Genomic DNA, 27,624 nt, shown 5'->3' with positions numbered 1-27,624 from the left:
GTAGCCTGCTCGATGGCTTTGTGCCCGTGCTTCGCGAGATAGCGGCGACATTGTTCTCTGGCTGGTGCCTCTTTCAAGAGTCCACTTCGACGAGCTCCTCCCCTGGGTAAGCTTCCGTCCTTCGATTGCTTCCAGGCGTAAGGTTGCAGGCGTAACGTTGCGCCTCATCGAGACAGAACAAAACGCGATAGATCTGCTCCCATTTGACCGTGCCCGGCATGCAGGGTAATGAGATTCTTTGATCAAGCATGGACACGTAATCCGGTGCTTAACATTCTGATGTGGCCTGAGGGTGACCCTGTAAAACCTTCTCCCACTGAAAGTGCGATTGCTTTTTCACTGAACGGTCAGCGTCAAAAGTTTACAGAGAGCGAGTACCACCAAAAGTTTGAGTTTCCGATCTATTAACTAAGAAGCTGTTCGTAGCGCAAATGGTAAAAAAAGCCCTGTTCTCTCTATTCTTCCTTCTTATCCGTGTGTACTTGCGCTACGAACATCGTCCTAGTAAGTACGTACCCACAAGCCCAATTTGTAATGATGGTGCATTCTTAAACCTTGCTTGTTTTAAATTAATAGATTGCTCTGTAGGCCACACAAACTACTGCGCACTGCAACTCCAAATTCGAGGTTGTGCGTCCGGCTCTCGCGAGAATACAGATTTTTCGCAATCCCAGTGTACCGTAAACTTCTGGCGCCTACAGTAGAGTGAAAGCTGTGAGTTTGATACAATAGCTGCAACGTTTTGCTATGACGCACGCCCACTGAAACGTAATATTGTGGCGGCTTTTTTATGTCGTTTCCCACTAAAGCATTTAGGAAGGTTCTCTGTAGCAGATTACATTTAAAAAAGTACTGTTCCCATGCTATAATCATGACGCTCATCATTTCTGCCCAAAGAACAATTACATAACTTTACGTATTGCTGAAAAAAATAACATCGGGGTGCACATATCTTCTGAAGGTAATTAAATTGATTTTTGATACAAGAACCGTTTGCTTACATATTCATAAACAGAGCCGCTTTCAGCAGGTCGCAGTTTCTCAGTGGTATGTGCCGTCAGATGTAGTGCTTCAGATATGCCCACTTGCACATATTTTTCAAAGCGTTCATTCATCGCGCCATGTATATCGAAAGAATGTAATTGTGAGACTATTGAACTATTGCGGATTTAAATTGTTGCACCGAAGTAACTCTTTACACTAACGCCCACTATAACAAGTAATTTGTTTAGTGTAATTTCGGTGCCGCCGCCGCCTCGCCAGTGTGCGACCGCCTCGGCCGTGAATAGTTATCTGTGATCTCACGCTCCCGAAACGCCATAGCCACTGTGCCAACGTGGCGGTTCCTCGCTTTTGCGCTGAGGGAAATGAACTTTATTTGCTTTTAAACAACTAATTTTATGGCGTTTTAGGTGCTGACGACTTCTAAAAGAGAAATAAACGTGTTCCACCTTCTTCGACTGGCCTAATTTGTGAATCCCCTTGTGTATCGGGTACACCTGCTCAGGCACGCCCACCCACGGTGGTGGCTATGGCGTTGCGCTACTAAGCCCGAGGGCGCGTGATCGAGCCGCGGCGGACGCGTTTCGATGGCGGTGAAATGCAAGCACGCCTGTGTACCATGTATTGGGTGCAGGTTAAAGGACCCCAGATGGTCAAAATTATTCTGGAGTCCCTCACCACGGCGTGCATCGTACTCAAGTCATGGTTTTGGCATGTAAAACCCCAGAAATTGTTTTCTCACGCACGCCTATAAGGCAAGAACGACAGGAAGCTGAGCTAGTTCATGTTGCCCACTTCTCTTGTCTTGTGTCCGTGTCTGCACGCCTTACCCCCCCCCCCCCCCCTTTTTTTTTGCATTATACGGCAAGCTTTGGAACTGCTTGAAATTGTAGCCAAAAGTGTACACTATTCATATCATTTATTTTTGCAAAGAACAAATAGATGTTTTGTTTATCATGCTAAACTGGCTTATACTTCGTTTAATTACAGCCCTGCTAAAGAAGCACTGGTGCTGCGACAATGCGCGTCTCTGCTATTACTGGCGCGATCCTCCTGGTTAGCGCCACGCATGCTCTGACGCCTCCCGTAGTGCGAACACGAAGCGGTGACATCAAGGGACTCCGCCTCAACGTATACGGAGAGAAGGTGAACGCATTCCTCGGAATCCCTTATGCATCGCCTCCACTAGGGGACTTGCGCTTCCGCAAGCCGTTGCCAAAAGTCTCCTGGTCCATTCCACGATGGGCTAGGGCCTTCGGTAAACGATGCATGCAAGAACTCTCTCTGGACGGGACACCTGAGCACTACGCAGTAGCGCCGGGCATGAGCGAAGACTGCCTTTACCTCAATGTGTGGTCACCCGTCAGCGACAACAGCACCAAGCCCGTCATGGTCTGGATTCACGGCGGCAACTTCAAAGCCGGCTCCTCGGATAACCCTGCATTCGACGGTTCCGTGCTCGCCGCGACTCAGAACGTGGTCGTCGTATCGTTTAATTACAGGCTTGGATTCTTCGGCTTCCTCAACGCGGTCCACAGCAACGCGTCTGGGAACGCGGGCTTATACGATCAGGTGCTCGCGCTTGCGTGGGTTAAGGGCAACATCGCTGCCTTCAACGGAAACGGGTCGCAAGTCACCCTTTTCGGCGAAGGTGCCGGAATCGCAGCCATTCGACTTCTGATGATTTCGCCCTCTGCCAGAGGCCTTTTCCACCGTGTCATCATGCAAGGAGGCGCTGCGCACGCCGCCAAAGCGGCGGAGAGCACAAGCAGGAGTCTGCTCAAGGCGGATGCCCTGGCCGTAGAGGTGGGCTGCTCCAAAGCGGGCTACTCGATCGTCTCACACCCGGAAGACGTCATCGAATGCCTTAAGAGCCGGTCGGCTCACGAGGTCCTGCTCGCGCAAATGGAACTGCGACACCACGGAATCGAGGCCCCGCTGCCCACGCACGGAACCGAGTTCCTACCGCACAACCCGGATCTCATCCACGACCTGAGGGGCTTTATGAACGTCGAGGTCTTGATGGGCCACAACCGTGAGGAAGGCCGAAAGCTGGTGTCGCGAGTCTTCGAAGGCCGCTTCGATGCGCTCAAGCAAAGCAACAACATGACGAAGGCAGATGCCGAGGTAGCGCTCCACGTTCTGCTGAACGCGCAAGGATACCGGCGACCAGTGGCTACCGAAGTGGCCAGCCACTGTCTTAAGCACGCGGCCGCCTTTTGCGACCACCCGAGGACCCTGGCTGATCTGGTGGAGGGCTGCGCAGCCGACGTGGCCGCCGGCTGTCCCGCGCTCGCCTTCGCCCGCAGACTCTCCAACGCCGGTCTGACAGTGCACTTATACGGGCTCGACTACGTCGACGAAGAAGTGGAGGGCCACTTTCACACCGATTCTGATCATTCTGCTGAGGCGACGCTCGTGTTCGGACTGCCTATGAGGTTTCCCGGCAAGTTCGGAGAGTCGGACCGGACCTTCAGCCAAGATATCATGACCGCTTGGGCTACGTTTGCGAAGCAAGGGTAAGCAAATTTTGCATGCATTTACCTAAGGCCGGAAGACACGTGCGAGTCGTCTTGCCGCACAGGTGGATTGCTTAGTTGGCACGTTTCTGACACTACATTTAGCAGCTTTTAAAACAAATGTTGTCAATAACGCTCGAGAAGGATGTCTATACTCCGTCTTAAAATCAACTTGTAGTGCTGCGAAAGCTATGAGGCATGCTAGGACATCGCCATGTGCTTCGCATGTACCACGTAGTATGCAATGGAACGTAGTTCCGTGCTTCGGCCTCGGTTATACTGCAGATATGTAGGTTTATTATAGACAAGCGCTGCATAAATGTTTGTATATTTTCTAACATACTAAATAAATGCCTGCAATAATTTCCTTCATTTTTCACAGAAGTGATAGTGGCGTGAAAGAGACACGGATTGATATGTCGCGGACTGAAAACAACTGCGAGCTGGCTCCTCTGACACACGCACCTCTTATATTTTGCTGCACTGCAGAGAGTTTGTGAGGCGCGGTATAGTTAGCTTAGCTGAACGGTTTCGCATGCGAAATCTCAGTGGGACATCTAATAACATGTATGACAGCTTGAGCGTAAAGACCACAAAATGTCTGAGTTCTGTAGTATGCCTACAGTGAAATATATAGTTATATACATTAATGAATAAAAGTCGTTTATTTATAGAAAAGAGGCACAACTCCTCTGGGCAAAGATATAGGGTTGTTGCCGGACCGCACTTAGCTAGGTCACTGAATCGCTTGATGTCGTGTTGCTCAAGTAGTTTAATGACAGGAAAATGTAGAGAGGTCGGCCGGAAAATGTAGCATCTGGCCTGCTACTCTACGTCAGGGAAGGGGAAGAAGGGAAGAAAGAGGGTCACAATGGGGGATGATAATGGGAGGAATGAGGTGAAGGACACATTGCATAACTGGTATCACAAGCGTGAGTCGAGGCCCGTGTCGCCTAAGAACCTTGAAAGAGCACGCATTGTCTCTGTCGTCTGCCAACTATGTATCCATGCGCCTAGCAAGAGGTCCTCTGACAGTGGTCTATTGTGTAAATGTCTCAAGGTATCTGCCATTGTCAGTATTTCGCGCGCATATTCAGGGCACACCACGAGCACATGGTCTATAGTCTCTACAGTGCCACACACTGAACAGTCCGGGGAGTGTGTCCGTCCAATGATGTGCAAGTATTTGCGCGTGAAGGCGACTCCTAATCGCATTCTGTGTATCAGGCATGTATGAGGGCGTGGAATTCCACGCAGAATAGTAAATTTCGTATCGGGATCCAGCCTTTTAAGGCGGACGTGACGAGTGCCTGGCTGGGCCCAGTATCTTCTCGTCGCACTCCTCATTAATTCCGACAGGAGGCATGTGATGTCTGGTCTGGAGAATGGCACTACAGTTCGCAGGCCATTGCTGAGATGGCCTTGCTGCAGCATCGGCCATCTCATTACCAGTAAGCCCACAGTGTCCCGGGATCCATTGGAACACTATGCGGTGGTGTTTTTCTTGAGCGCATGAAAGTAGCTCGGTTATCTCGGTGCCAGAACCCGATATGCGGTGTGGCACAGGAAGCATCCCAAAATTTGCAGCGCGGGCTTTAAGTCCGTGAAAATGCACCACTCTTGAGGTCTTTCTCCGCAGATGTGGCGAATCGCCTCCCGAATAGCCACAAGCTCTGCAGCGGGTGATGTAGAATTATTGTCTAGTATGAAAGCTCGAGTCATCTGTTGGCCTGGTATCACCACAGCTGCTGTCGATGCCTTTGGTGACGCGGAGCCGTCTGTGTAAACATGAACATACGTCTGGTATTCTGACCAGATGTATGCCAGAGCAAGTTGTTGTAGTCCGTTAACGGGAACCAATGACTTCTTTAGTATGCCGGGGACATGCACGCATACGGAAGGTTGAACCATCACCCACAGTAGTTTGACGGGGTGATATGGAAGGGCATAGCCTGATGGTATGTGGGGTAGATGGCAGCGGACTGCACTTGTGAAACTGCTGTCCGGCCGCTCATGTAGAACCGACGTCAATGGATGGCAATGGTGTCGTGTCAGTAAGCGTAAATACACACGAAGTGGTTCGTGGGACAGGTATATCGATAATGGGCATACGCGGGCTTCCTCAATCGTGCCTTTGTTGAGGCACGCCGTGGCAAGCCGAGGCATATTTTAGGTGCCTGCGCTTGAACGCTCTCTAATGTCCGTAAGCAGGAAATGCTCAAGTTTGAGAGTATCGGAAGGCTGTATCGAATGTAGCCACAAGGCTGCAAGTCAGCTGACGTGCGATAAGTTGCGCAGAGAGTGTACCCGGTCAGGAGCGTGGTTGATAAGCCTCTCTGATTCCTCCGGAGATAGCTACTCTGGCTTCCATATTTGGTAAATAAAAGCTGCGTGTTGTGATTCATAACCAGTTCTTCACGCTAGTTTGTGCTTTGTAATGGCTGTATTGTCATTCTCCATCTATGGAGATCACCAATGGAAAGTATCTATCGAATACATACCCTAGATAATGAAGTTCCGTATGCCCTTCACACGCTCAAACAAAACCAAACAAGTATAGTTCACGGAATTCGCCCTGGTGTCGCATTCGCGAGGCGTTTACACATCTTATAGGTTGAAGTAAAACTGGTCTAAATTGCGAACGTTGCAAGGTGCCAGAAAGACTTGTGCACGTGTTTTGTATTTGTCTCGCCTACGCGCGAGAAGGCAGAAGCTGGTTTCTTCCATTGCAAACATGTATAAGAGACTTCTATCTGATAAGCTTGTTTTAGGTACTTGGCCTGACGCCAACACTACAGCCGTGACTAAAATAGCGACTATAGCCTTTCTACAAGCCACTGGGCTAGACGCACGACCGACCTTAGGGTTGCCACAACGCGATGAACTTCTATATAAGCACTTCCTTCTCCTATCATCATCATTCATCAGTTCTTTCCCTTTCCGTCTCTTTTCCCCAGTACAGAGTAGTGGGCCAAAGCCAAGCTGTCGTTCAGGCCAATCTTCCTACCTTTCTGTAAATAAATGTATCTCTTGTACACTTAATGCTGTCCATTATACTGTTCATGCTATTAAACCGGCTCTCAAATGTTCTTATCCGTCTATAGGTAATTCCAGTTTTTTGTAATCTTTTATTAGATCTGCTGCGACAAAATGTTTCATATTGGATCACATGATGAATACCACCACTGGATGTTGTTTTTTGAGTTTGTACAAGAGAATGGGGACATTCATAAGCACCATTGTCAAAAAAAAAGATTAAAAATGCCGCAATGATTGCGCATTGCTGAGCGTCCGTCGCGCACGAAGTTTCACTCCTGATAAAAATCTGGCGCATCTTTCCCCTCTCCCGCTCCTTCTTCAATGCCTTGTACTGCGAAAACTATGGCTGAGTGGGGTGGGGTGTGCCCACAACGCTCCGCCTACTGAACTTCACAAGATATATATATATATATATATATATATATATATATATATATATATATATATATATATATATATATATAGTAAGCTAGGAGCAGTTGAGAACTTATTTTTTGTCGCTAGCATTGGCGTTTTCTGGAAGTGACTTTTCTCAGTCTTGGGAAGCTAAGTACTCCAGTTATGTATTCAGGATCCCGGTACTATATGTCAGCCGCAGGAGTGTTAAAAAATTAAATTAAATTATGGGGTTTTACGCGCCAAAACCACTTTCTGATTATGAGGCACGCCGTAGTGGAGGACTCCGGAAATTTTGACCACCTGGGGTTCTTTAACGTGCACCTAAATCTAAGTACACGGATGTTTTCGCATTTCGCCTCTATCGAAATGCGGCCGCCGTGGCCGGGATTCGATCCCGCGACCTCGTGTTCAGCAGCCCAACACCGCAGGAGTGTTTGCGGAGCCGTCTATAATACCCTAGTTACACGGATAGCGTAACCGCGGTTAAACTTAACCGTGGTTAACGCGAACCGTAGTCCGCCAGAGTTACACGGGCTATCCCGATCACTGTTAATGGTCTGATGACACGTCACGTGATCTCTTGCTTACGGGCTTCATTTTGAATAATTGTTCTTCGACATTTGATGAAAGTGGTATAAAAATGTTATTTTTCAGGAAAACAATTGTCATATCTGAGAGTTTCAACGTGTAAGACTGCGTTTTGCACGTGTAGGTTACTTATGTTCAATACTACTGCTCTCAGTTGTGAGCATGCCTGGTGGGCATAGAACTATATAAAAGTCAGAATTAAGGGTCACAAATGGGTAAATATAAAATAAAATTAAGTTCACAGAACGAAAAAGTAAAAAAAAATTCTTAATGAACAAATTAATGTTTCAACGAACAAACATTGGTTACATAAATTAAAGGGAGTACATCTTTACGCGAATGCACTTTGGAACTTGCACTTACAAAAATAAAAAATAAAAAAGGAAGAAAAGGCAGTGCTTTCAGGTGTTAATGTATGTACAGTGCGATTTCACATTGCACAAATTATCGCAGAAAAGTACATGGGAAAAATGCGGAAGTTATAAGTTCGAAAGCTGTGCCATCAAACTGGACACGAAAGTGAGACGCACACAAACACACAGCGTTTGTGTGTCTCACTTGTCCAGTTTGATTGCGCTGTTCCTAATTTCGAAATTTGTGCGTAGCCGTAATCACTGTGTAGAGGCGCGCGTTTCGACTACTTGATTGCAGAGCGGCCAGATTATCTTCCCAAATGCGTATCGGTGCCTCAGTTGTCGCGTCAGGCCCAATGATGCGCTTTTTGGAAGATATCTGGGAAGCGCCAGCGCTGCACTCGGGAGAAGTACCGTCCGCCATTTTACCCGTTTCCGAAGCGTCGGTTACACTAAACCGACGTTGCCATGCGCAGTTGGCGGTCAACCGAGGTTAGCGGCCTAACCGCAGTTTCGCCTGCCGTGGAACCGCGCTAACCGCGTTTAGCGATAACCGCGGTTACGTTAACCGCGGTTAAGGTCGCCCGAGTAACTCTGGTATATGTCTATTTATACACCATTCAAACATTTCCATGTTAATGTCTCACTGTACTGATGACTTTCTGCCATTTTACCCTAATTTCTGTCTTCCTACTTTCTTGTTTTTTAAAGTTGGTTTGACCAGCTGCCGAGTGTGACATCACGAAGATGCGGCTCGGCGCTGCCAGTGCAGGCCCTATATATGCACCGGGTGGTTCCCGTAACCATAGCCAAACCTTAAATATATACTGGTATACCTTAAACAAATGAGACCAACAGGGTATTGTTTATAGCCGTCGTAAATCACTTGACTAATATTCTGACGGGCATGTAACTAGCTAATTAGTTAGGTGTAGTTATGAAATATTTGATATATTCATTTTAGGGCATAAGACACATATTTGGAAAGTTCTAGAGTGCGCTTAGAAACACCTAATAAAGTTTGCGCGGCGTTATCGCTTACGTGTTTTTGTTTTTTTCGGGCTTTGCAAAGAGCCCACGAAATATGAAAAAGAAAAGAAAGTTACGTCGCTGTGCGCTTGTACGTGTATTGCATAGCTGTAATTCTTTTTTCGAAAGAACGAAGCCCACATGCTAATTGTACATGAAAGAAAGCGATCTGCCACGGCGTCCAGTGTAGTTCTTATTCTTTGGAAAGCTTATTGAAAAACAAGCGGCGTGTGCTTTTGTTTCCTTGACAACACTTGCATTCATAAAATCACTAGCAGGGCTTTTCAACTGCCTCGGTATGTGGTAAGAGTTCGTTCTTGGCTTCATGGTCAGCTCTGCCGAATGACGCTTACCGGTTTGGGCACCTAGTGTCCGTCAACAATGACAGTAGTTTCATGTGGTGCCGTCATGGAAGCCACGGTGCTCTTTACGCCATAAAACGCGCTAGTAATGACGCATGCGTGTCCGTAAGTCAATTATTAATGTGACTGCTCTACTACCGTGTTTCCAATGTGCCTTGCGGAAGCCGACTAAGCAAATAGGAGCAGGATCGATGCTTGCTTCGATAAAGGAAGCTTTAGTGCCTGCTAGGAGCCTAAATTACATCTATTGCAAACTTACAATGGAAGAGCCTGGCAGGGGAGTTTAGATCCTTATTGACAAAGGCACGTAAGAAATAATTTGCAATGCCGTTTCTACGAGTCCGAAATTCTCTGTTCCCTCAATGACGTAAACAGTGGCGTGAAGGCTTGTATCTCACCAACCGGCGTTCAGCCAGATCCGGAATCAAACCAGAGAACTCAGATTCGTCTTATCTCAAAATGATTGTGGTAGTCGAAACGGTTACCAACCATTACGAGGGTCACTCTTGGCGCGGACAGAACAAATTTTGATTATAAGGACAGAACCACCCATCTGGCATTCTTTAACGTTCACCCGAAGCTCGCTACACTAACATTGTGTTTTTCCCCTATATCAATGCAACATGCACTGCCGGGAGACAAAGCTGCATTCTCGTGCTGAGTGGCAAAACGCTATAGCCAGGTACACCAACTCTGTAGCAGCAGCGGCTGTCTGCCGCACGCTGTAGTCAAAGCACCACCCACTATATGGGTGGCAATGCACTAAATCCTTTTCAGCGCGTGATGGATGCAGCGCCGATATCATTTGGCGATTCTTTTCACTCCATTCTGTTCCTTTCTTGTACACCGCTCACGACGGGTCAATCATGTTGGCAACGTTAAGCTAAACGTAGCGGAGGCCATTGGCAAAGAGAAGAAAGAAAACGAATTGGAATAGGATAGTTACATTACGCCGACCCTGTGCTCTGGCAATGTGCCCTATTTAACGTTTGCTTAATAACCAAGGACTCATGTTCAATTCGGGATACTGTCTTCGTTTTATAAAGCGGGCACGCATACCACGGTAACGTTCCTGGTTGCGCAATGTAAATACATTTCATATATGGACTCTCGCCGGTGAAAGTAGAGTAGATACAAAAGCAAGATTTTTTCCCTACAGGACCGCCGCCGAAGAAGATGCAATAGCTGTGACGAACGCATCTTTGTGAGCTTCGCTCGTGCAGAGACCTTTGAAACCAGATGGAGCTTCGAATACGAGTGTCTGGCAAATCGGCCACCGACAATGTAGCCGTATTATTTTGCTCGCAGCCAAGTAACGCTTTCTTGAAATTCTTGCTCACTCGGGCTGCCTGTTTATGGATGTTATCCTGTCTGCCACAGACAAACAGGATTAGCTATGCTGCTTGTGCGGCAGTACGACATTTTCCGCAATTTCGTCGCTGCATTTGTTGCAGAATATAGGCAGCTAGGTGGCTGTCACATTGAAAATTTACGAAGAGACATTTATCACCTAGTAAAATCATGCGCGTCTGCATATACTGCAGCGCTTTATTACCCAAAACTGCTTGGCACTTTGCGTTCGCTGAAGTTTCTTGATGAGAGTTCGTTAGCCTTTGATAAAGTCAAAATAGCATACCGCTTAGTGGCTTTTTGTAGAGAAGTCATAGAAGTGCTCAACATGGCTCTACATGCATTCCGCGAAATGTTTCTCGCATAACTCGTTACTAAATGTACACCAACTCTACAACCTCATGAAAATGGATTACTCTTCAATTTGCACAGCAAAGGATAGTTCCTTCTCGTAACAGATAGAATATGCTTTATGAGCAACTAATGAAAAGGATTTAATCAGTCACGCATACAAATTATGAAGGAATCACATTTGCCAAGCTGAAATGATTTTCAATGTATACTTCCTCCTCAGCAACTGACTTCCTCGTCTTGTTTCAGAAGGCCTCCCGTCTTCGAAGGCATCTTGTGGCCTCGCTTTAGTGAAGCTCGACCAATGTACTTGGGCATCAACGAGGCTTCGGCGCACTTAAAAGAAGCGGACACTTCGCTTTGTGGTCTCCTAAAGAAATAGAATGGTGGGGAACCGAGCAGTCAGCCAAGTATATACATATACAGGTTGACCATTTTTTAGTGTTCTGGAAATTTTAAAAATCGCCTGTAGCAGATAGCATCATTCTTGTCCTTTAGCTGGATTATTCGAGGGAGCGGACATTACCAGCTCGAGAAACGGAAACACATATTCAACTAATTAACAAGTGTACTAATTAACTTCTTAATCAATCACTTTAGGCACCTATTGTATTTTACGAATGGCAGCCATGGCGCTTGCAAGACGTATCCATTTGAAATGCATTTCCAGGATGACACCAGTTTCGAGATATTTCCCGAAGTGGGGGCGAAATACATGGGCGTTCCAGTTACTTTTGTGCTTAAGTGCATAAAAGAGGGTTTTGTTAAATAAAGGGTAAGTGGAACAACAGTGCCTTTCTGCGTCGAGTTTGGTGAGCATATCTCCAAACTGGCGTCATTCTGGAAATTCATTCCAAGTGGATACGCCTTTCAACCTCACCGGTTATAATTCGTAAATTGCAATATGTGCTGTAAGGTAAATAATTCAAAAGATAATAAGTGGATTTTTATTAATTAGTTGAATCCTTGTTTCAATTTCGCGTGCAAGTGATGTCCACCTCTGAATAATCCAGCTCAAGGACTAGAATTATGTTATCTGCAACAATAATTTTTTTTAATTCGGTAAATCTTAAGAATTACCACCCTGTATGTACAGGCTGTCCCAATTATCATGCACCAAGATTTAAAGATATGCAAATGCCAGGTAGCTGAACAGAACCAAGGTAATGTTGTTTGCCGTCACTTGGAGGTACTCAGATTATTTTTTGCATTCCACCTAATTACAAATTTGCCTTAATTGATTGATCAAATTCTCAAATATTATAATTAGATGAAAACAGCCTGAGAAAATTGTATAGCAACACGAAAAACTGCCGATACAGATATTTTAAAATCTTGGTGCATGATGATTGGGACACCCTGTATATAAATGTGGACGAGAGGAAAAGAAGCCGAGCGTAATGCCAAGACGTGGCTTCGTATCCTACCTGCAACCATTTGTTTTATTTTTCATTCACTTTCAATTCCATTTATTTATCCTTTTTATTTCAATTAAGAACTGCAGTTAATTTGCCCTAGGCCGTCCATGGTGTCATCGTTGACTTCTCATAATGTAACCAATATATATCCGGCTCCTCGGTTTTCTTTCTTCTCGTTCATTACGTAGTGAGTGTCTCGAATCCGGCAATTTTGATGTCTTCAGGTAGGATGTGTGGGTTTATTGACGCGTTGCCTTCACCCAAAGATATCACGTAGACGTGACGCCATCGGCAGAAAGGATGTCCCACATCCGCCGCCAAGGCCGTGAGTGGTGGTGCTGGCTAACACTCCCAAGGTTAGTTCTAGTAGATAAACATAAATACACCAGAAAGTGAATGGGAAAACGGCGCCGCGGTAGCTCAATCGGTGAGAGCACCGCACGCGTTACGCGAAGACGTTGGTTCGTATCCCACCTGCGGCCACTTGTTTTTTCACCCACATTCATTTCATTTATTTATCATTTCTTTATTTCTATTGAGAACTGTAGTTAAATTGCCCCTATGCTGTCCATGGTGTCATTGTGTATTGGCTTCTTAAGCTATATATGCATGGGCATGTCATGCCTAATATACAAGCGACTGTCATTTCCTTTATTTTTCGAGTGTCACATAAGAGGCTATGTCGGGCTGTGTATGACTGAGTGCAAATAAACAACTCAGGCAAACGAAATTTCTCGATGTCTGTCATCTACCAAGAACCATGCGTATATTTACGTAGTCCTCGCTGAAAGGACCAGCGACATCCCTTCTGTGCTGAACGCAAATAAAGTTAAACAATTTTTGTCTGTACAGTCAGAACAAGTGCTTCGAATCATGTGACTTGAACATGTTGCCTATGCTCGGGGTCCTACCATTGATCTGCAATTTTTACTCTGTGTAATACACGTCCTACATAAGGCTGCTCCAAGTACCGCTTCCCGCGCATGCGTTCATTTGTTCGGCAACTGTAGTTGTATAATATTACGAAAACTTGAAGGGAAGTGCAGCATGTGCCATAATTTATTTGCGATGCCTGGCTGAAAGTATTGTGCATGACAGCAGACAATTGTCCGCACGTTTGTACAGTACAATGTGAGTGTGTTTGTGCTTGCGCGCGTGCGTGCGTACGTGCGCGTATATGTGTATGCGTAAAGGGTGGGCTGTTTGTAAGGTAGCGGCTAAGCTGAAAGAAAGCAGCTGCATTAACGATGTGGCTTGAGGGACTAGGCAGCTTTAGCTTAACGTTAGCGTAATAACGAGCGCACGTAATTGATTTTATCTATTCGCCAAGCCTTGCATGTGCGTCCAAAAAGTGCGAGAGGCAACGCAATGACAGCCGGGAGCGCGTTGTATTTGTACTTTCCATGTCTGCCGATCCGCGGCGAAATCAGTAAAATCATGTCCATGGCCTCCGAGATCTCCCAATCTCAGAGGCCATATATGCCGTCATGCCTATTTCTCGACTTCGCCGATGGTTGGCACAACCATCCGGGAAGTTTTTTTTTCGCTAGGCCTCGGCGCATTCGAAAAGACAAGCGATCTCGAAAAATCCGCAAGGTTATTCGTAATACTAATATTATTCGTAATCGCCGAAGCGGCCTGAGCCTAAGCGACAGCCTTTAGACAGTCATTTGCTACGAATGGTGTGAATTCTACAGAATCAAACAGCAAATTAAGTTTGAAGCGGGCGACTGGTACCGCCGCCATGTTTTTTCGTATACTATACGTAAGCCCGGCAAGGACGGCAACGTTAAATCTGAGAAATGGCGTGCGTTCGCTAAATGCTATGGGTCATTTAGCATTCTGCGCATGCGTATTTTGATCCCGCTATTGCAATAAGCCTGCTATTACGCTAAACACGCTAAACTAAAGCTGTCTATTTTTACCTAACACTAAATATACATGAGACGAGAACGAGAAGCACACAGGCACGCCGCCATTGTCCTGTGTGCTTCTCGTCTGACGTCTTTTTAGCGCTAGGTAAAAAAGTCTCAAATGTGCAATACGCACCAACTAGCCCAACCTTCTTCCCTAAATTTGTGTTTACTATGAGAGCGACGCTAAAATGACTCGCTCGCAAACCATATACAACCATGTAATCCCTAAAATACACTAGAGAGTTTTAGAATAGGGGCCCCAATAGTTTGGGGCCCCAAAGAGCTTTGCGAGTGTTAGCGTTGGGGCACGCAGGAGTGAAGAGTTTTAGAACAGGGCTTTTCGTTTGTAGATAGCGTGTTGCGCTGACAGCGCCACTGCGGCGTCAAAGAAAAGCTACTAGAAATAAATAAGTAAAATATACCATTTTATGATAAGAATAGTAATTTTGACTTGCGTGTATTCGCGTTTAATTACAATTTAGAGATTATTCTGTAGGCAGAATAACCTCTAAATTAGTTGCGCTAGGTGCGCTAGACACACGCTAGATGAGAGAAAGCGATAGCCGCAGTCACTTCTCCTAGCTTGCAAACTTCACGCGTTATCACGAATTCAACCAAGTTTGGTGCTAGGTTAGAGCCGTCGCTTCGATGGGTGCCGCCATGTTTGCCGACGCAAAGCTTTTGGGGCCACTATTTGGGCTCCCGCTAAATTGGTGAAATAGCGTTCCCAACGAAAAACCCAAACGCAGTTTGCGTCTCGCGCATGCGCAGGGGCTTCGACGCTATTTCTTTGGTGCCCCAAAACGTTTGGGGCGCCTGTTCTAAAACTTTACTCTCTCAAAGCACCTCTGCCTCTGGGAGGCGACGTCTGCTTAGTTTTATATTATATATATATATATATATATATATATATATATATATATATATATATATATATATATATATATATATATATATATACATATATATATACATACATATATATATATATATATATACATACATATACATATATATATATATATACATACATATACATATATATATATATATACATACATATACATATATATATATATGTCTTAGAAGAGGCAACAAACGTTTCCGTCAGGCATTAACACTAGATTTCACAGCCCGAGCTTAGAGATGGACACACTTTAGCCAATGGTTCTCGTCATAGCAATCTTGCTGGCAGACAGTGCGTAGCACAAAACGAGTTCACAAAACCATAGAGAAGGCGCGGACGACGTTGTCCAGCCCGGTGCATGGATTTAGTGTGTGTTCTTTTTGTCGTGGCACACTCTGCAGGTTCGGATATCGTGGCCGCAGTTGCAGAGCGACGACCCACGGTTCTCGTCCCCTGCATTCCTGGAATGGGTGTTGATTCGACTCTTGCCGGGTGACTTGGTCGGGTTTGTCGTTTCCGACTTGACCGGAGTGCGTGAGCTCGAAGTAGTCGTGACAGTAGAGGAGGAAGTGGTGGAATTCTCATAAGTTTCGTTACACTCGTCTGGGCACATGATTCCCAACACTAAGTTGGTCGTGACGGGCATCTGACGGTACGCTGCTCCAGGATCCTGATAAACGTCTGTGTTGCTCACCGGCAGCATTGCCTTGCTGCTGCAACAAACTATTAAGGCGGCATTCCCGTCGGCAAACGCTCTGGCCATGCCGTCCGCTTCATACGGCTGCAGCTGCAGCTGGTGCTGCAGCTGCTGGTGCTGCAGCTGCTGCTGCTGCTGCTGCCGCTGCTGCTGCTCGTAGGCCTGTGGAGGCGAAGGCTGTAGTGCCGGCCTCTGTGGCGCCATCTGGCCAACCATATTGACGAAGGCACTTTGCGAGGGATACCGAATGTACTCAATGACCGTCGGGGCCTTGCATTCCTTGCAAGTGGTTATCTTGTGACGACTATAGCATTCCTTGCACACCAGGTACGTTTTGCGCAGCCGACACCTATCGCAATGTATTTCCACCTGTACGAAGCCAGGCTTGGAGTCACCTTTCTTGTTCCTCGAGGAACTGCTTCTGGAGGATGTGGTACTGCTGCTGCTAGTACTGTTTCTCTTCCCCTTCTTTTTGTCTTCGCTCTTGGTGCTGTTACTGCTGCTACTGCCTTTCTTCTTTTTGTGGCCGCTATCGGTGCTGGTACTGCTTTTCTTTCCCTTCTTTTTGCTGCTGCTCTTGCTGCTGCTGCTCGTCTTTTTGCTACTGCTCTTGCTGCTGCTGCTTGTCTTGTTCGTCTTGGTGCTGGTGTTCTTGTTATTGGGAGACGTGGTTGACGACGTGGTGGTATTGGAAGGGGTCGACTTTCGCCTCCCCCGGGCATGTCCGCACATGCACTGAAAGACAAGCGAGTCCACCTTACGCGGATGAGTGATCTGTATCAGTCCTCTCGGATGCTGCGCTGCTTCGTGCCGGGGCGCCATCGGCATCATCGGTGGTGACGCCGCCCTGTACGGCAGCACCTCATAGCTGGAAACTTGCATCGTGCCAGTCCTCGCACCGTTAGTGGAAATCTGTTGCTGTTGAAACTGTATATAGCGTCCCGCCGGCTGCTGAGGCTCGTACGGCGCCACTTGGTCCTGTGGCGAGTACGTGAGCTGTTGCCGCTGAGATTGGGGGTATGTCTGTCCATAAGGCGGCTGATATGTGGGTTGAGCGCTGTACGGCTGCGGCATGTTGTCGTAAGCGCCGTTTTCGGCCGACACACCCTGGTCTTCGACCAACTTACCACGAGGACTGACACGTATGCCTTCAGGTAGGTCAACGTCTATGTTGTATTTGTAGAGGCGCTTGGTGACTGTCTCAGTAGTGACGACCTGCATGCCCAGCTTGTCGCTCGGCAGGTTCCGCTGTCTTCCTCCCAGGGCCGCCGCTCCGGCTGTCTTGATCATCTCCACCTCGTACATCGGGCAACAGCAGGGCACGCTGTCGCGATGGCGGTGCTTGCGGTGGGACTTGCGATGCTTCTGTTTCTCGCTGCTCGTGCGGCTCATGCTGCTTTTGCTCTCTGACTTCCCATCAACCTTATCCGGGACGTTCTCCGCCGGTGACGCCTTCTCTTCACCCTTGATGCTGCCCTTGTCACTCCTCCTCGACTCGCGAGACGATGCCTTTCTGGCCGCTTGGCCAGGCTGTTCGGATCTGCGAATGACGTCGTCGATGGAGGATTTCTTCCGAGAGCAGGAACTAGGCTCTCCGGGCTCGATGGTGGCATTGAAATTTTGCGTCCTCATCGAGGTAAAGCTCGAAGCTACCCTGGACAGAGGTACGCGAAATTCACGAAAAAAAAAACTGCGGTGCGATTCAAAAACTGCTTCGCCAGACTAATTGCCAATGACCGGCGCATTTGCTATGTCGTCCGCTGTTTCTACGCATACGAACATATCAGTGAATCCTGACCCAAGGTTCTCTCTACAGAGGGTTCAAGGCAATTATCAGCGAGGCTACTGTCAGTGCGTTAGATTAATAGCAACGGCGCGCGGTGTTGGTGCCTTTGGTGTCTTGGTGTCGCGTTGTGTTGGTGCATTGTAGATATGCATAAGCACTGACCAGTCCTGATTTCTTTAAATATGCGCAGTGCCACGACAGCTCGAGTTAGGGTCATCTAGTCATGGTCCGAATTCTCAAAGCCGTTCGTAAATAGGAACAATCCAGGACTCGAACGCTGCATTTTGACTGTCGTACTGCTGGCTGATCTGTTTCGCAAAAGCGTGGGATCGTTTCAGGTGCATGTTAGCAAACAATGAACCTAAACTACACTACATTGTTTCTTGCGGATCTTGTGCTTTAAAAGATGTCGGTAAGGTGAATATTCTAAAATGTAGTATGATTTTTACTTACAGTTCAATACATCTTAATAGCGAGATTTAGTCTGAACGTATACGTCTTGGTGTTTACTAAATACCGGAGGAAGATCGGAGACGCAGGCCGCAGGAGCAGTACTAGTAGCGAGACCTCGTGGCGCTTGTGTTGTGAGAGCCTTCACCAAATCAAAGAGGGACACTTTACGTTAATGCTTATGTTGCTGCCAACGGCTCTACAAAAGCTGCTAAGTAGTACGACAAGAAATAGTTCTGTTTGCTGTGGTTGAAATCAGTGCCACAAGATGACGCCACCAGTGCCACTGCTGGAACTTAGTGGCACATGCCACGCCCCGTTTCAAAGGGGAATCGACTCAATCATCGTCATCTAATGTTTCCATCTCCGGAATTCTTCTATGTATTAAAGGGCCCCTCACCAAGCCCCATTAGAAATTTTGGTCATACGCGTACGTTATGGTATGTAAACACCCACTCGAGGCGCGTTTTTTAGTAGCAGAGCTAAAAACAAATAAATTTCGTAAGGCAAATATGCGAGAAATGCCAGCTATCTTACCAGCGCTCACAAGCAACATTCCTCTCCCGCCTTCCATCACAAAAACCCACTGCTTTCTGTTTTTGAAGACAAGGTCTTCTTAGCTGACTTTACACGGCTTTGGCGTATCTGGGATCTGGGTTTCTTGTAACCACTTCCTCAACAAGAACGGTCTTTTCACCCCTCCAGAGTTTCGTAGCGAGTCGCAAGAGGTATCAAATCATAAGTCTTAACGAGACAGGGAGGGATAATTAGTCGCAGAGCATAAAATTAACGGTACGGACGTAATTAGCGCCAATATAGCCAAATATTAACGATGTTGTATTATGACCCTATAATGGGCGCATCCCAGTAGATATAGGCATACTGAGGCAAAGCCGCTGTACTGCAAATTTTGGGGATATCGAGCGAGTTTGCTTAGACTAAGCAGCAGTGATCGCGCGAGACAATAGTGTCTGCAAAGCGACTTCGGCAGTGTCCTCAAGAAGTGAGAATTGGTCCCACAGTAAGAAAGATTAACGATACTGGCGTAATTAGCGCCAGTATAGTGGGAGATTAACCATATTGCACCATAAATTTTACTATCTCCGGTATCGGCCCACATGACCTCTTGTTCAAAAAAAGAGAGGGCCAAACGCCGGCGCTAGAAAAGACAACGTCGATGTAACTAGCAAGAAATACGATACGATTACGACACGATTTGAATTACTAACATGAAGAAGTGATAGAAGGGGGCGATATAATCAATATTCAATCATCTAATCCTTTGAGCAGTCATTTGTGTCGACCTTGTCTACTTTAGCGTCGACAGTTCGTTGACCCTACATTCAAGACTTGCGACCCCAAACTTCCGCAACCTCTCTTTTCTTTCTTTTCTTGCTAGACGGCAAATTTCATAAGGCTGTTCTAAGCGCTCCACCAGAGGCCAACGATTCACGGGAATCCGCGAGTTGTACTCGTTGATGTTGTTTATTGCTACGCTACAGGCGGCATGCCTGTGACTCGGAAGAGCCATTCTGTTGGTGTCACTCGCCGCCCATCAAGCTCCTCCGAGAGCGCAAGGGCTTTTATTTTAACTTTCTGTTCTTCTTGCGGCGCATATTGATGTGATTCTTTGCAGGCACGTCCATAAGTCTACGAGCGCGTGACCTAAGCGCCGCAAGTGTCCGTTTGAGACGTTCAAACCTGCTGAGGGGCCCTCATACGGACAGTGCAAAACTCCTTTTTAAAAAGTGATATTGTTTGTCGCTAACTGTATTGTCGCTACTGGACCCCTTACAACCGTGTCAGAAAGCTGCTCGTAAAAATTATTGTACAATAAGATGTAGGCGCCGTTAATGGTCATCTCGGTCTGTTCATTTAGGTACGTAGTGGCTCTCTTCAACATGTAGTGCCAAAGAATGAAACTTTTCGTTAACTAGAATTGCCTGCGACATGTTCAAGTGGGGCAATCACTCGCGCGGAAGATACTTACCCGCTTTGACCTTCCAAGCCCTGAAAACCACCAGAACATATAAATCAATTGATATAACACGCACCATTATGTTCGCTATTGTCACATTCACAAGGCTCAATAATATGCGACATTTTCACCCGAACTGCGAAGCAGTGGCAGCCATAGCAAAAGTTTAGCGCTTGAACTCCGGACGGTGTTCCATAGGCATACGCGAGTGAAATACATGGGCGCCATGCATCATACGAGGCAACCCCTGCAGGGCAGATGACGCTCTGGCAGCCACCAAGCGTCTAAACCATCGGCAATACTTAGCGTCTAGTGGAATATGTAGATAACGTTAGCTTGACGCTTACTGCTGACACCAGGGCTGCAAAAAACGACGAAGTGTGCGCACCGTCAACGCTCGGCTCGGTGGTGGAGCCAGGACAGCTTTCTGCTTTCCGCTTCTTTCATGTGCGTTACGCGCACGCGTAATATAAGCGCACTAGCATTCCTGCTGAGTTGCTGTATGTATGCACTGATCTGAGCGCAATGGACAGCAAACGTCAAGTATAATGTTATCAACGTAGCACTAATCAGCTGAGCTGGGTATCCAGGACCTATTTTCGGGAGGGGTATTGCGGGGACAGCGGTGGGCGTTTTGAAATATTCACTTATTTTCACTTGTGGATAGAGAACATACTGTCATATAATAGCATAAACATATTATAAATTTGGAAATATTCAAATAATGATATATATGTGAGATAGGTTAAACAGCATATCGCCGCAGCGAAAATTTCGGGCGGTGTCAGAACTAGTGCCGGATTAAGAAATTGTCGGGCCTGGGGCTAAATTTGCTTTGTGACACAAGTTATTATGACGATCATGACGATCATGACGATCACGGTTATTGGTTAAGATGCTAATATTTTAGACCCAATAAGTTTCATTTGCTGTTTCAAATTTATCCTCGGATAAAAGGCTACATGCCTATGAACCTACGTACGTACCAGAGCAGCTAGCTTCTTGATTTAACGTTAGCAACACTTCTGTTGCAAGAAAACGCTTCTTTTCTTCTGTGAGGGCGTTCGATAATGCTTTTTATCTAACGGGCGCGTCGCTATGATTTAACCGTGAGGTTAGTTGCAAATCTGTGAACTGTTGCATCGCTATCACTCAGGAAAAAGATAACCGCGTGTTGTAAAACACAAAACAGTTTAGTTATACATGGACATTTGCTCTGCATATGTGGCGTACAATCTAGGCGAATACCAGAAAGCGCATTACTAGGAGGTGCACCTTCGTCTCTTATATGGGAAAAAAAAACGAGAGAGGGAGGTGGCTTGCGGGCACTCGTCGAGCAAAAGAAGAGAACTTCTGCGCACAAAGAGTAGGACACCTCGTCGTACAATACGTTGTTTGCTTCTATTTCGGCTACTACTAAACCCTTTATAAAAATAATTATTGTGGTAGGATGCTCCGTGAACGACGTTTTACAGCTTATTTTGTACAACCAAAGTTTCCGATGGCGCCCTGGTGAGGGACTTTTTAATATTGTTGAAGGGCCCGTTAAGGAAACATTTATCATGGGGCGCACTGGCAGTAGGGGGTCCTAATTATCCCATCAGATAATCTGGCCCTGGTCAGAACCACTTAACCCATTATTGCCCCGCCACTAGGTGCTGACTACTATCGACCGTTTCCCTTCGGTCTCATCGCATGCCACATCGTGGCGCGATGTCTCTAACGCCACACTGACGACGCTCCTCATCACGGCAGCGTTCTTAGACACGCGGTAGCTATTACCAGGGTGATGTTCCTTCTGCAGAGTGGCAGCTGCCTTGCGCGCTGCGCCACGCATACACGTTACACCCATAGTTACCAACACCGTCCGAGGACTTCAAGCGCAGTGCTAAGCAATGCAATCGCTGCCCATGCTTCGCCCTTCAGGCGAAAATGCCCCTCTCTGTCTCTTTTTTTTTTTTTTTTTTTTTACTGGCTTGCCGTCACTGCACCCTTAATCTCTTAATCAGCGCTTAAGGGGGCTGAAGATGCCTTGCGCGATAGCAGCCGATGAGAAATTAGTCTGCAAGAGGTAGACTAAGTAATATAAGTCTAAAGGGCTGGTAGATAAGAGCGATAGAACAGACTGGTCAAAGCGTGAAGTAAAAATGTAGGTCGCATGAATTTCCCTCGAGGGCAAGGTGGAACCAAGCTGTAACGAAACCGATACCAAGAGACAGCCTGTTAATATCTGTCTACGTATAGCACCTTCTTTAGTGGAGCAGGTATGTGCATGGAGTGGCAGCGCGCTAGGAGACACTGTGCTGCACCTGGCTGTACTTACCATGTATGGCACACACCTGGCATGGTCAAAACGTTTTCTTATTGTAGTGGAGCTATCTGGAAGACCTTGCGAAGGGTTCATATACAGGTAAGTTTGAATGTCACCTAGCTATATTTCAATAGTAATTTGACCCTACCCTATTCTTTCATCAACAAAACCAAGCCAATCTGAAAATACGCATATAACAGCCGCAAAAACCTCGTTTGCCTACTGGCAACGGCGATATATACAAAAGCATTATTTATACTCAAGAACGAGCACTCATTTCCACTTCTTGTTTGAAGCGAAGAGGTCACTGCAAGAAAAGTCTGACCCGTTTGCCAGAGCCAAGTCTGGTAATGTACAGTGCGTGTTAGTGACGTCACACTTTAGAGGGAACACCTAACTTGAGATAATAAAATTCACTTACGCGTTCCAGCTGTCTCTATAGGTGATAGTAGACGTGTTTATTCTAGCGTGCTAACAATGCTGAAGTCTGTTTCTTTGAAGTACCCCACATACTGTACTACTTTATGCTGTCCAAAAAAAAAATTTTTTAAATGTCCATCCCTTTTCTCTGTTACTACTGTGACACTTCCGCTACATTCTCAACTTGTAACTTTAAACCTGCTCACCAATCATTTAAGACCTAGAGGAACGATTACTTTTGTTGCCGGCATAGTTCGTAACGTCGCTTAACAAGGTGCGGAAAGAGGCCATTCGAAACGCGGGAGCGTAGTATACGTTAAATTGATTTGAACGGTTGTTACCTCCAGGAGCTTCCAAGATGGTCAGGATTGGCATAATAATGTCGTTCACCTTTCAAGAATCGTGTTGCGGCGCGTCTTCCTATCGATTGGATAACTAGATCCCTTACAAGTTAAATTGAATTTCATTTCACATTTGATTTCAACTCCATCTTTATTTCGCGTCTTTTGATGCGTAGTATGCTGGGTACGTGGCAGAAAAGCCAATGACAACGTTGACTTGAAGTCCACCCCTCCCCCAAACAATCTGCAGCGTCCGCATTCACTGGAACTAAAGGAAATTGTCCTGTAGCAGCATTATTTCAACATTAAAGTCGAGGCAGTGATTTCCTTGCGTAACCTGTTCAGTGAAAGCAATGTTAACAAGTGACAATCCATAATATGACCGCAGTTTGTTAAAACCGAATCGTACAATGTGTACCCGCCTGCCTCATGTACTGAGTATCACACATTCCACGCTGAAGCTGAGACGACTTGATTAGTCACCGTAAAGTGACCGTCGTATTGACTAGGCTTAAATTTGGAGTGCGCGCTTTTTGCAGGAAGCGTCACTAATGAGCAAACCTGCGCAGCTATATACTGCACAACCTGCTAATACTAATATCCGGCGCGGCGGTCATCCTGACACCTTGGGAATTTGGTCTATGTTTCGAAGCCATCCTTTCTTTAATAAAGGCATAATGCAGCACTACTGTGCGCAGATGTATAATCAATGCAAATTTATGCGTTCATAGCGCAATATTTTGTAAAAAATCATCAAATTGCAAAGCCGAACCCGTTATCTTTTCGGTAGAGCGTGCGCTGAGTGCGCCTGCGTGGAATAGGCCCATCGCAGCAGCTGAAGGCACTAAATATTCCTGTGACGCTATCACGCGTTTAGCCGACGTTTCCTAGCTTCAGTTTTATCGCGTGAAGCTCACTCATAGTTCGTTCCTTTCTTGATGGCTTCAACGTCCAAATGCACCCCCCGACTCCGATTCCACCATGCCATGGAGCCAATGTAGATAATTCTTGGAGGCGTACAGGTGTGTATATACGGGACACGTCCTGCGACAGACACCTGAGCTACATGTAGTAGCAAAGCGGAATAGTCGTCAGCACTCGGCGTTTTCATGTGGTTCTTCATCGCAAAGCATGACCAAGAACAACGCACGCTGCTTAACAAAGGTGGCTTCATATGAATCGGTGTATTCAGCATGGCATGACATGCAGCCGTGGAGGAAACTTCATGCATGCAGTGATGGCATATTCGCGGCAAATATTGCTGGTCTGCAGGCCTCATTGGACGTCTGCTACCGCTGTAGTATGAACAGACCTCTACAGAGCGACGCACTGGCAAAAGGCAAAAGAAAGTGATCAGGGGGTGAGCCTGCCTTTACCGGCCGCGGGCCCGAGAACTCCGGCACCTGCTCGCCTTCGGAAGGCGGCATGCGCATCTGGTCGGCAGAAACACGGCCGGCTGCGCCCTGCAGGCCCTGCTTGGACTGCGACGGCTTCTGCTTGGGTGGCTCCTTCATCGGGGCCGTGCCATCGTCGCAGTCACACAACCAAGCCATATCGCTCCCGGCGCAGACTCAAGGGCGTCCGAAAAGCCTCTGCGACCGACAAGGACGCAGCCAATTAAGAAAAAAAAGGATGGCTAGCTGAACCAGCTTTGTAAAGAACAGTGGACAACACGAGCGTCTCTGACCGGTTTTCCATCGGCACAGCCAGTCTTTCCTTCACGGTGCCGGCTGCCGATATGGCTTTTTTTATAAAGATAATTGCACGAATACGGCCTTCAAGCACTTGCTCATCCAGAGGTGGTGCCTCCGGATAACTACTTCATACATTTCAAACAAAGCTTGCGGACACAGGGTTACGCCAAATTACGTTTTATTTGTGCACGCTTGCGCTGCCCGCATGCGAGGCACTATACGTCTTAGTGGCGAGCGCAAGCGGCATGTGCACTGCGGCCACTGGTCACCGAAACGTGTCACTCCGCTCGTTAGCTGGTAAACAGGTTCAGACCTGCGAGCCTTCCGTGTAATAATTACATCACATTTTGCGACAAAGGCGAATGAGCCCTAGTGCCTATGTTGTATTATATAACGCATATAAGTATATGTCGGAGTTTATGCGAAGCGGTGTACATCCGCTGAAAAAGTTAAACATGCAAGTGCAACCACCCTCCCATTATTTATTTATTTTGATGAGACTCCCCGCCCCTTGACGCTTCTCTTGATGCGCCCATGTCTTCGAGCGTGGAACGATGCTCACAGAAAATAAGCATGCTCATGATTTCTTTAGCAGCATCACTATATGGACCTGATTATCACGGCACCGAGCACTGCATGCCTATATAAATATAGCGGGAGAGGTTGTTGGGAGCGTAAAAATTCAGTGGACAACGCGATTTGTGTAAAGCTGGACTCGCACGAGGGACCGAATTGCGTGAACAGGCATGAAGTGACTGAGCTGCGACAAATCGCACCGCTAGCAGCTCGTCTACGACGTGAGTCGGTGATGCTGAAGATTTGAAATATATAGTCTGAACTAACGTCATCGTTTCCTATTAGTCTGAGTACGCACCGAGTACTCACGTGAAAACTATCGGAATGGTTTGCAAGAATGTCATCATGGTCCCTATGTCTGGTTACTACAGCACGGTCAAAAGCTGTGTCCGTGAGGTCACATGAAAGCTATCTATACTCCCAAACGCAGCGGACCATACGATGTCCGTGATACTGTGGTCCATATGCTTGGTGGAAGCGCGCTGCATGTCCATAGAAGAATGTGATATAGGTCCTGTGGTTGCCGTATGACAAGCGCCTCGTGTCAGCGGTGGTGCGACGTCTCCATCTAAACCGCCTCCGCACTTTGATCCCCTGGGCCAGGGCGACGCTTCGAAGCAGTTCAGTCCAGCAATTCATATTGCCGCCGGACTTTTTCTTTACTGTGTCGCGCCCATATAGCGGTAAACTACGAATAAAGTGCACTGCGAGTCAGAGTGCGGCCGAGCTAATATCTCGGTCACCGGGCGAACTTGGCGGCCAGTTCTGCAGGAGGGGCGCCACGCAATGTGCAAGCTTGAGCACTGCATTTCTTTCGCCAGGCCACTCCTCGAATTAAGGAACAGTACATGCATCGAACCTTCCGATTGGCGGGTGACAGTCAGTGGACCTGCCCGACGTGAAAAAAAAAAAGGGGGGGGGGGGGGGGTTAAGGTGAGACAAGGATCCATACAAAAGGACGCGGCCAGCTAAGGAGGATATCCGTCGATCTCTCCTTATTTCCTGACTTGAACTTAATTTCTTACCTGATAACTTCATGCTTTTGATTGCGCGACGGTTATGACGCAGTCAGCACGCTAATGCCTGAGGGACAGTGGGGTACAGTCAGTCGCTGCGTGGTATTCTGCGCGTGTCTCCACACAGCGGGCTGCTCACGTCTGTCTTGCAAGCGACATCGACTCCGCTATGCTAAAGCTTTATACTATTACCGACCTTAAGAATACGTTGGGTTTTCTGGGTAGTGCGACTCATTTTTATATTACTTTTCCTTCGTCGAGTACTCAGCCAGGAAAACCCTTGTGGCCGAGACACGTACGTCCGACGACCACGCGATCTGATCGCCCAAGAACATCTGCGTACAACACTCGCGCCAAAGACAAACACGCTCTTGCGGAATGAAGAACGAAACAGCTTTCATGGGCCGATCGTCAATGCTTCGTGTAACCTTGAGACGTGCTCATACTGTGTCGCTCACCTTGACTTCAGAGCAGGACCGCTGAGACGCACACGAAGTCGGTCAATTTTTTTCGATGCCTCGCGGCAGCAGCGCGCCCCTTAGTCGAAAATTTTGGGTGCCCCCTCGGGCTAGTGGCCGGCCATCATTCGGTAGCTGTAACAGCCGACCGGACCCCCGCGAGAGCGCGGCGTGCACTTTGGTTTCCTCTTCCTCTTAACGCTGCACCAAGCGAGTGGTTGGGTCTGTAAACGGCCGCTTGAAAACTAAGTGCGGTGGGGTGATGCACATGGATTTAAAAAAAAAGAGTTATGGGGTTTTACGTGCCAAAACCACTTTCTGACTATGAGGCACGCCACATGAATTAGGGACAGAAGAGTACGTGTTCGCATATAGGTATGATGCAAATGCTTCATTGTGGTCGAAAAGACGCGACTCTTAACAAGCTCCCCGACCTCTTTTTCTAATCTTTTTTTTTTATTACTATTTTTTGCCCCCACGGTATCTTCCTGCACTCTGCACCGTGGTCGGGATTTCTGTGATCGATTGCCTGAAGTGCTTTTTTGTGGTTCAATAAACTTCTTTGGCATATATGGGCCAATCACGGAGGCAATAACTGCAGCGTCACGTGCTCTATCATTTACGTTCTTCAGAAGTTACCAGGGCCCTGCGCAGGTTATAGGAT

General features: G+C 47.0%; 2 protein-coding genes across 4 annotated transcripts; one reads left to right on the top strand and one right to left on the bottom strand.

The window, feature by feature from the left end:
• On the top strand, window positions 1-15,811 carry LOC126531394 (cholinesterase-like). 3 transcript variants are annotated; one of them, XM_055071145.2, is made up of 4 exons: window positions 1-106; window positions 1,993-3,521; window positions 11,242-11,378; window positions 15,635-15,811. In XM_055071145.2, exons 2-3 carry the CDS (start codon window positions 2,023-2,025, stop codon window positions 11,372-11,374), a joined length of 1,632 nt encoding a protein of 543 aa, XP_054927120.1. In that variant the 5' UTR covers window positions 1-106; window positions 1,993-2,022; the 3' UTR covers window positions 11,375-11,378; window positions 15,635-15,811. The 3 variants fall into 3 exon arrangements, with proteins under 3 accessions (XP_054927120.1, XP_054927121.1, XP_050034860.1); XM_055071146.1 differs by lacking the exon at window positions 15,635-15,811 and having other exon boundaries at window positions 11,245-13,140; XM_050178903.2 differs by lacking the exon at window positions 15,635-15,811 and having other exon boundaries at window positions 2-106; window positions 11,242-13,140.
• On the bottom strand, window positions 15,598-27,292 carry LOC129384907 (uncharacterized). Its single transcript, XM_055070540.2, has 4 exons — window positions 26,961-27,292; window positions 24,593-24,808; window positions 20,157-20,176; window positions 15,598-17,584 (listed from the first exon to the last, which is right to left on the bottom strand). Exons 2-4 carry the CDS (start codon window positions 24,767-24,769, stop codon window positions 15,598-15,600), a joined length of 2,184 nt encoding a protein of 727 aa, XP_054926515.1. The 5' UTR covers window positions 24,770-24,808; window positions 26,961-27,292.
• Window positions 27,293-27,624: the final 332 nt, after the last annotated feature.

Source organism: Dermacentor andersoni, chromosome 5 (assembly GCF_023375885.2).
Source record: "Dermacentor andersoni chromosome 5, qqDerAnde1_hic_scaffold, whole genome shotgun sequence".
Taxonomy (NCBI): domain Eukaryota; kingdom Metazoa; phylum Arthropoda; class Arachnida; order Ixodida; family Ixodidae; genus Dermacentor; species Dermacentor andersoni.
This window is presented reverse-complemented; position numbering and strand designations above follow the sequence as displayed.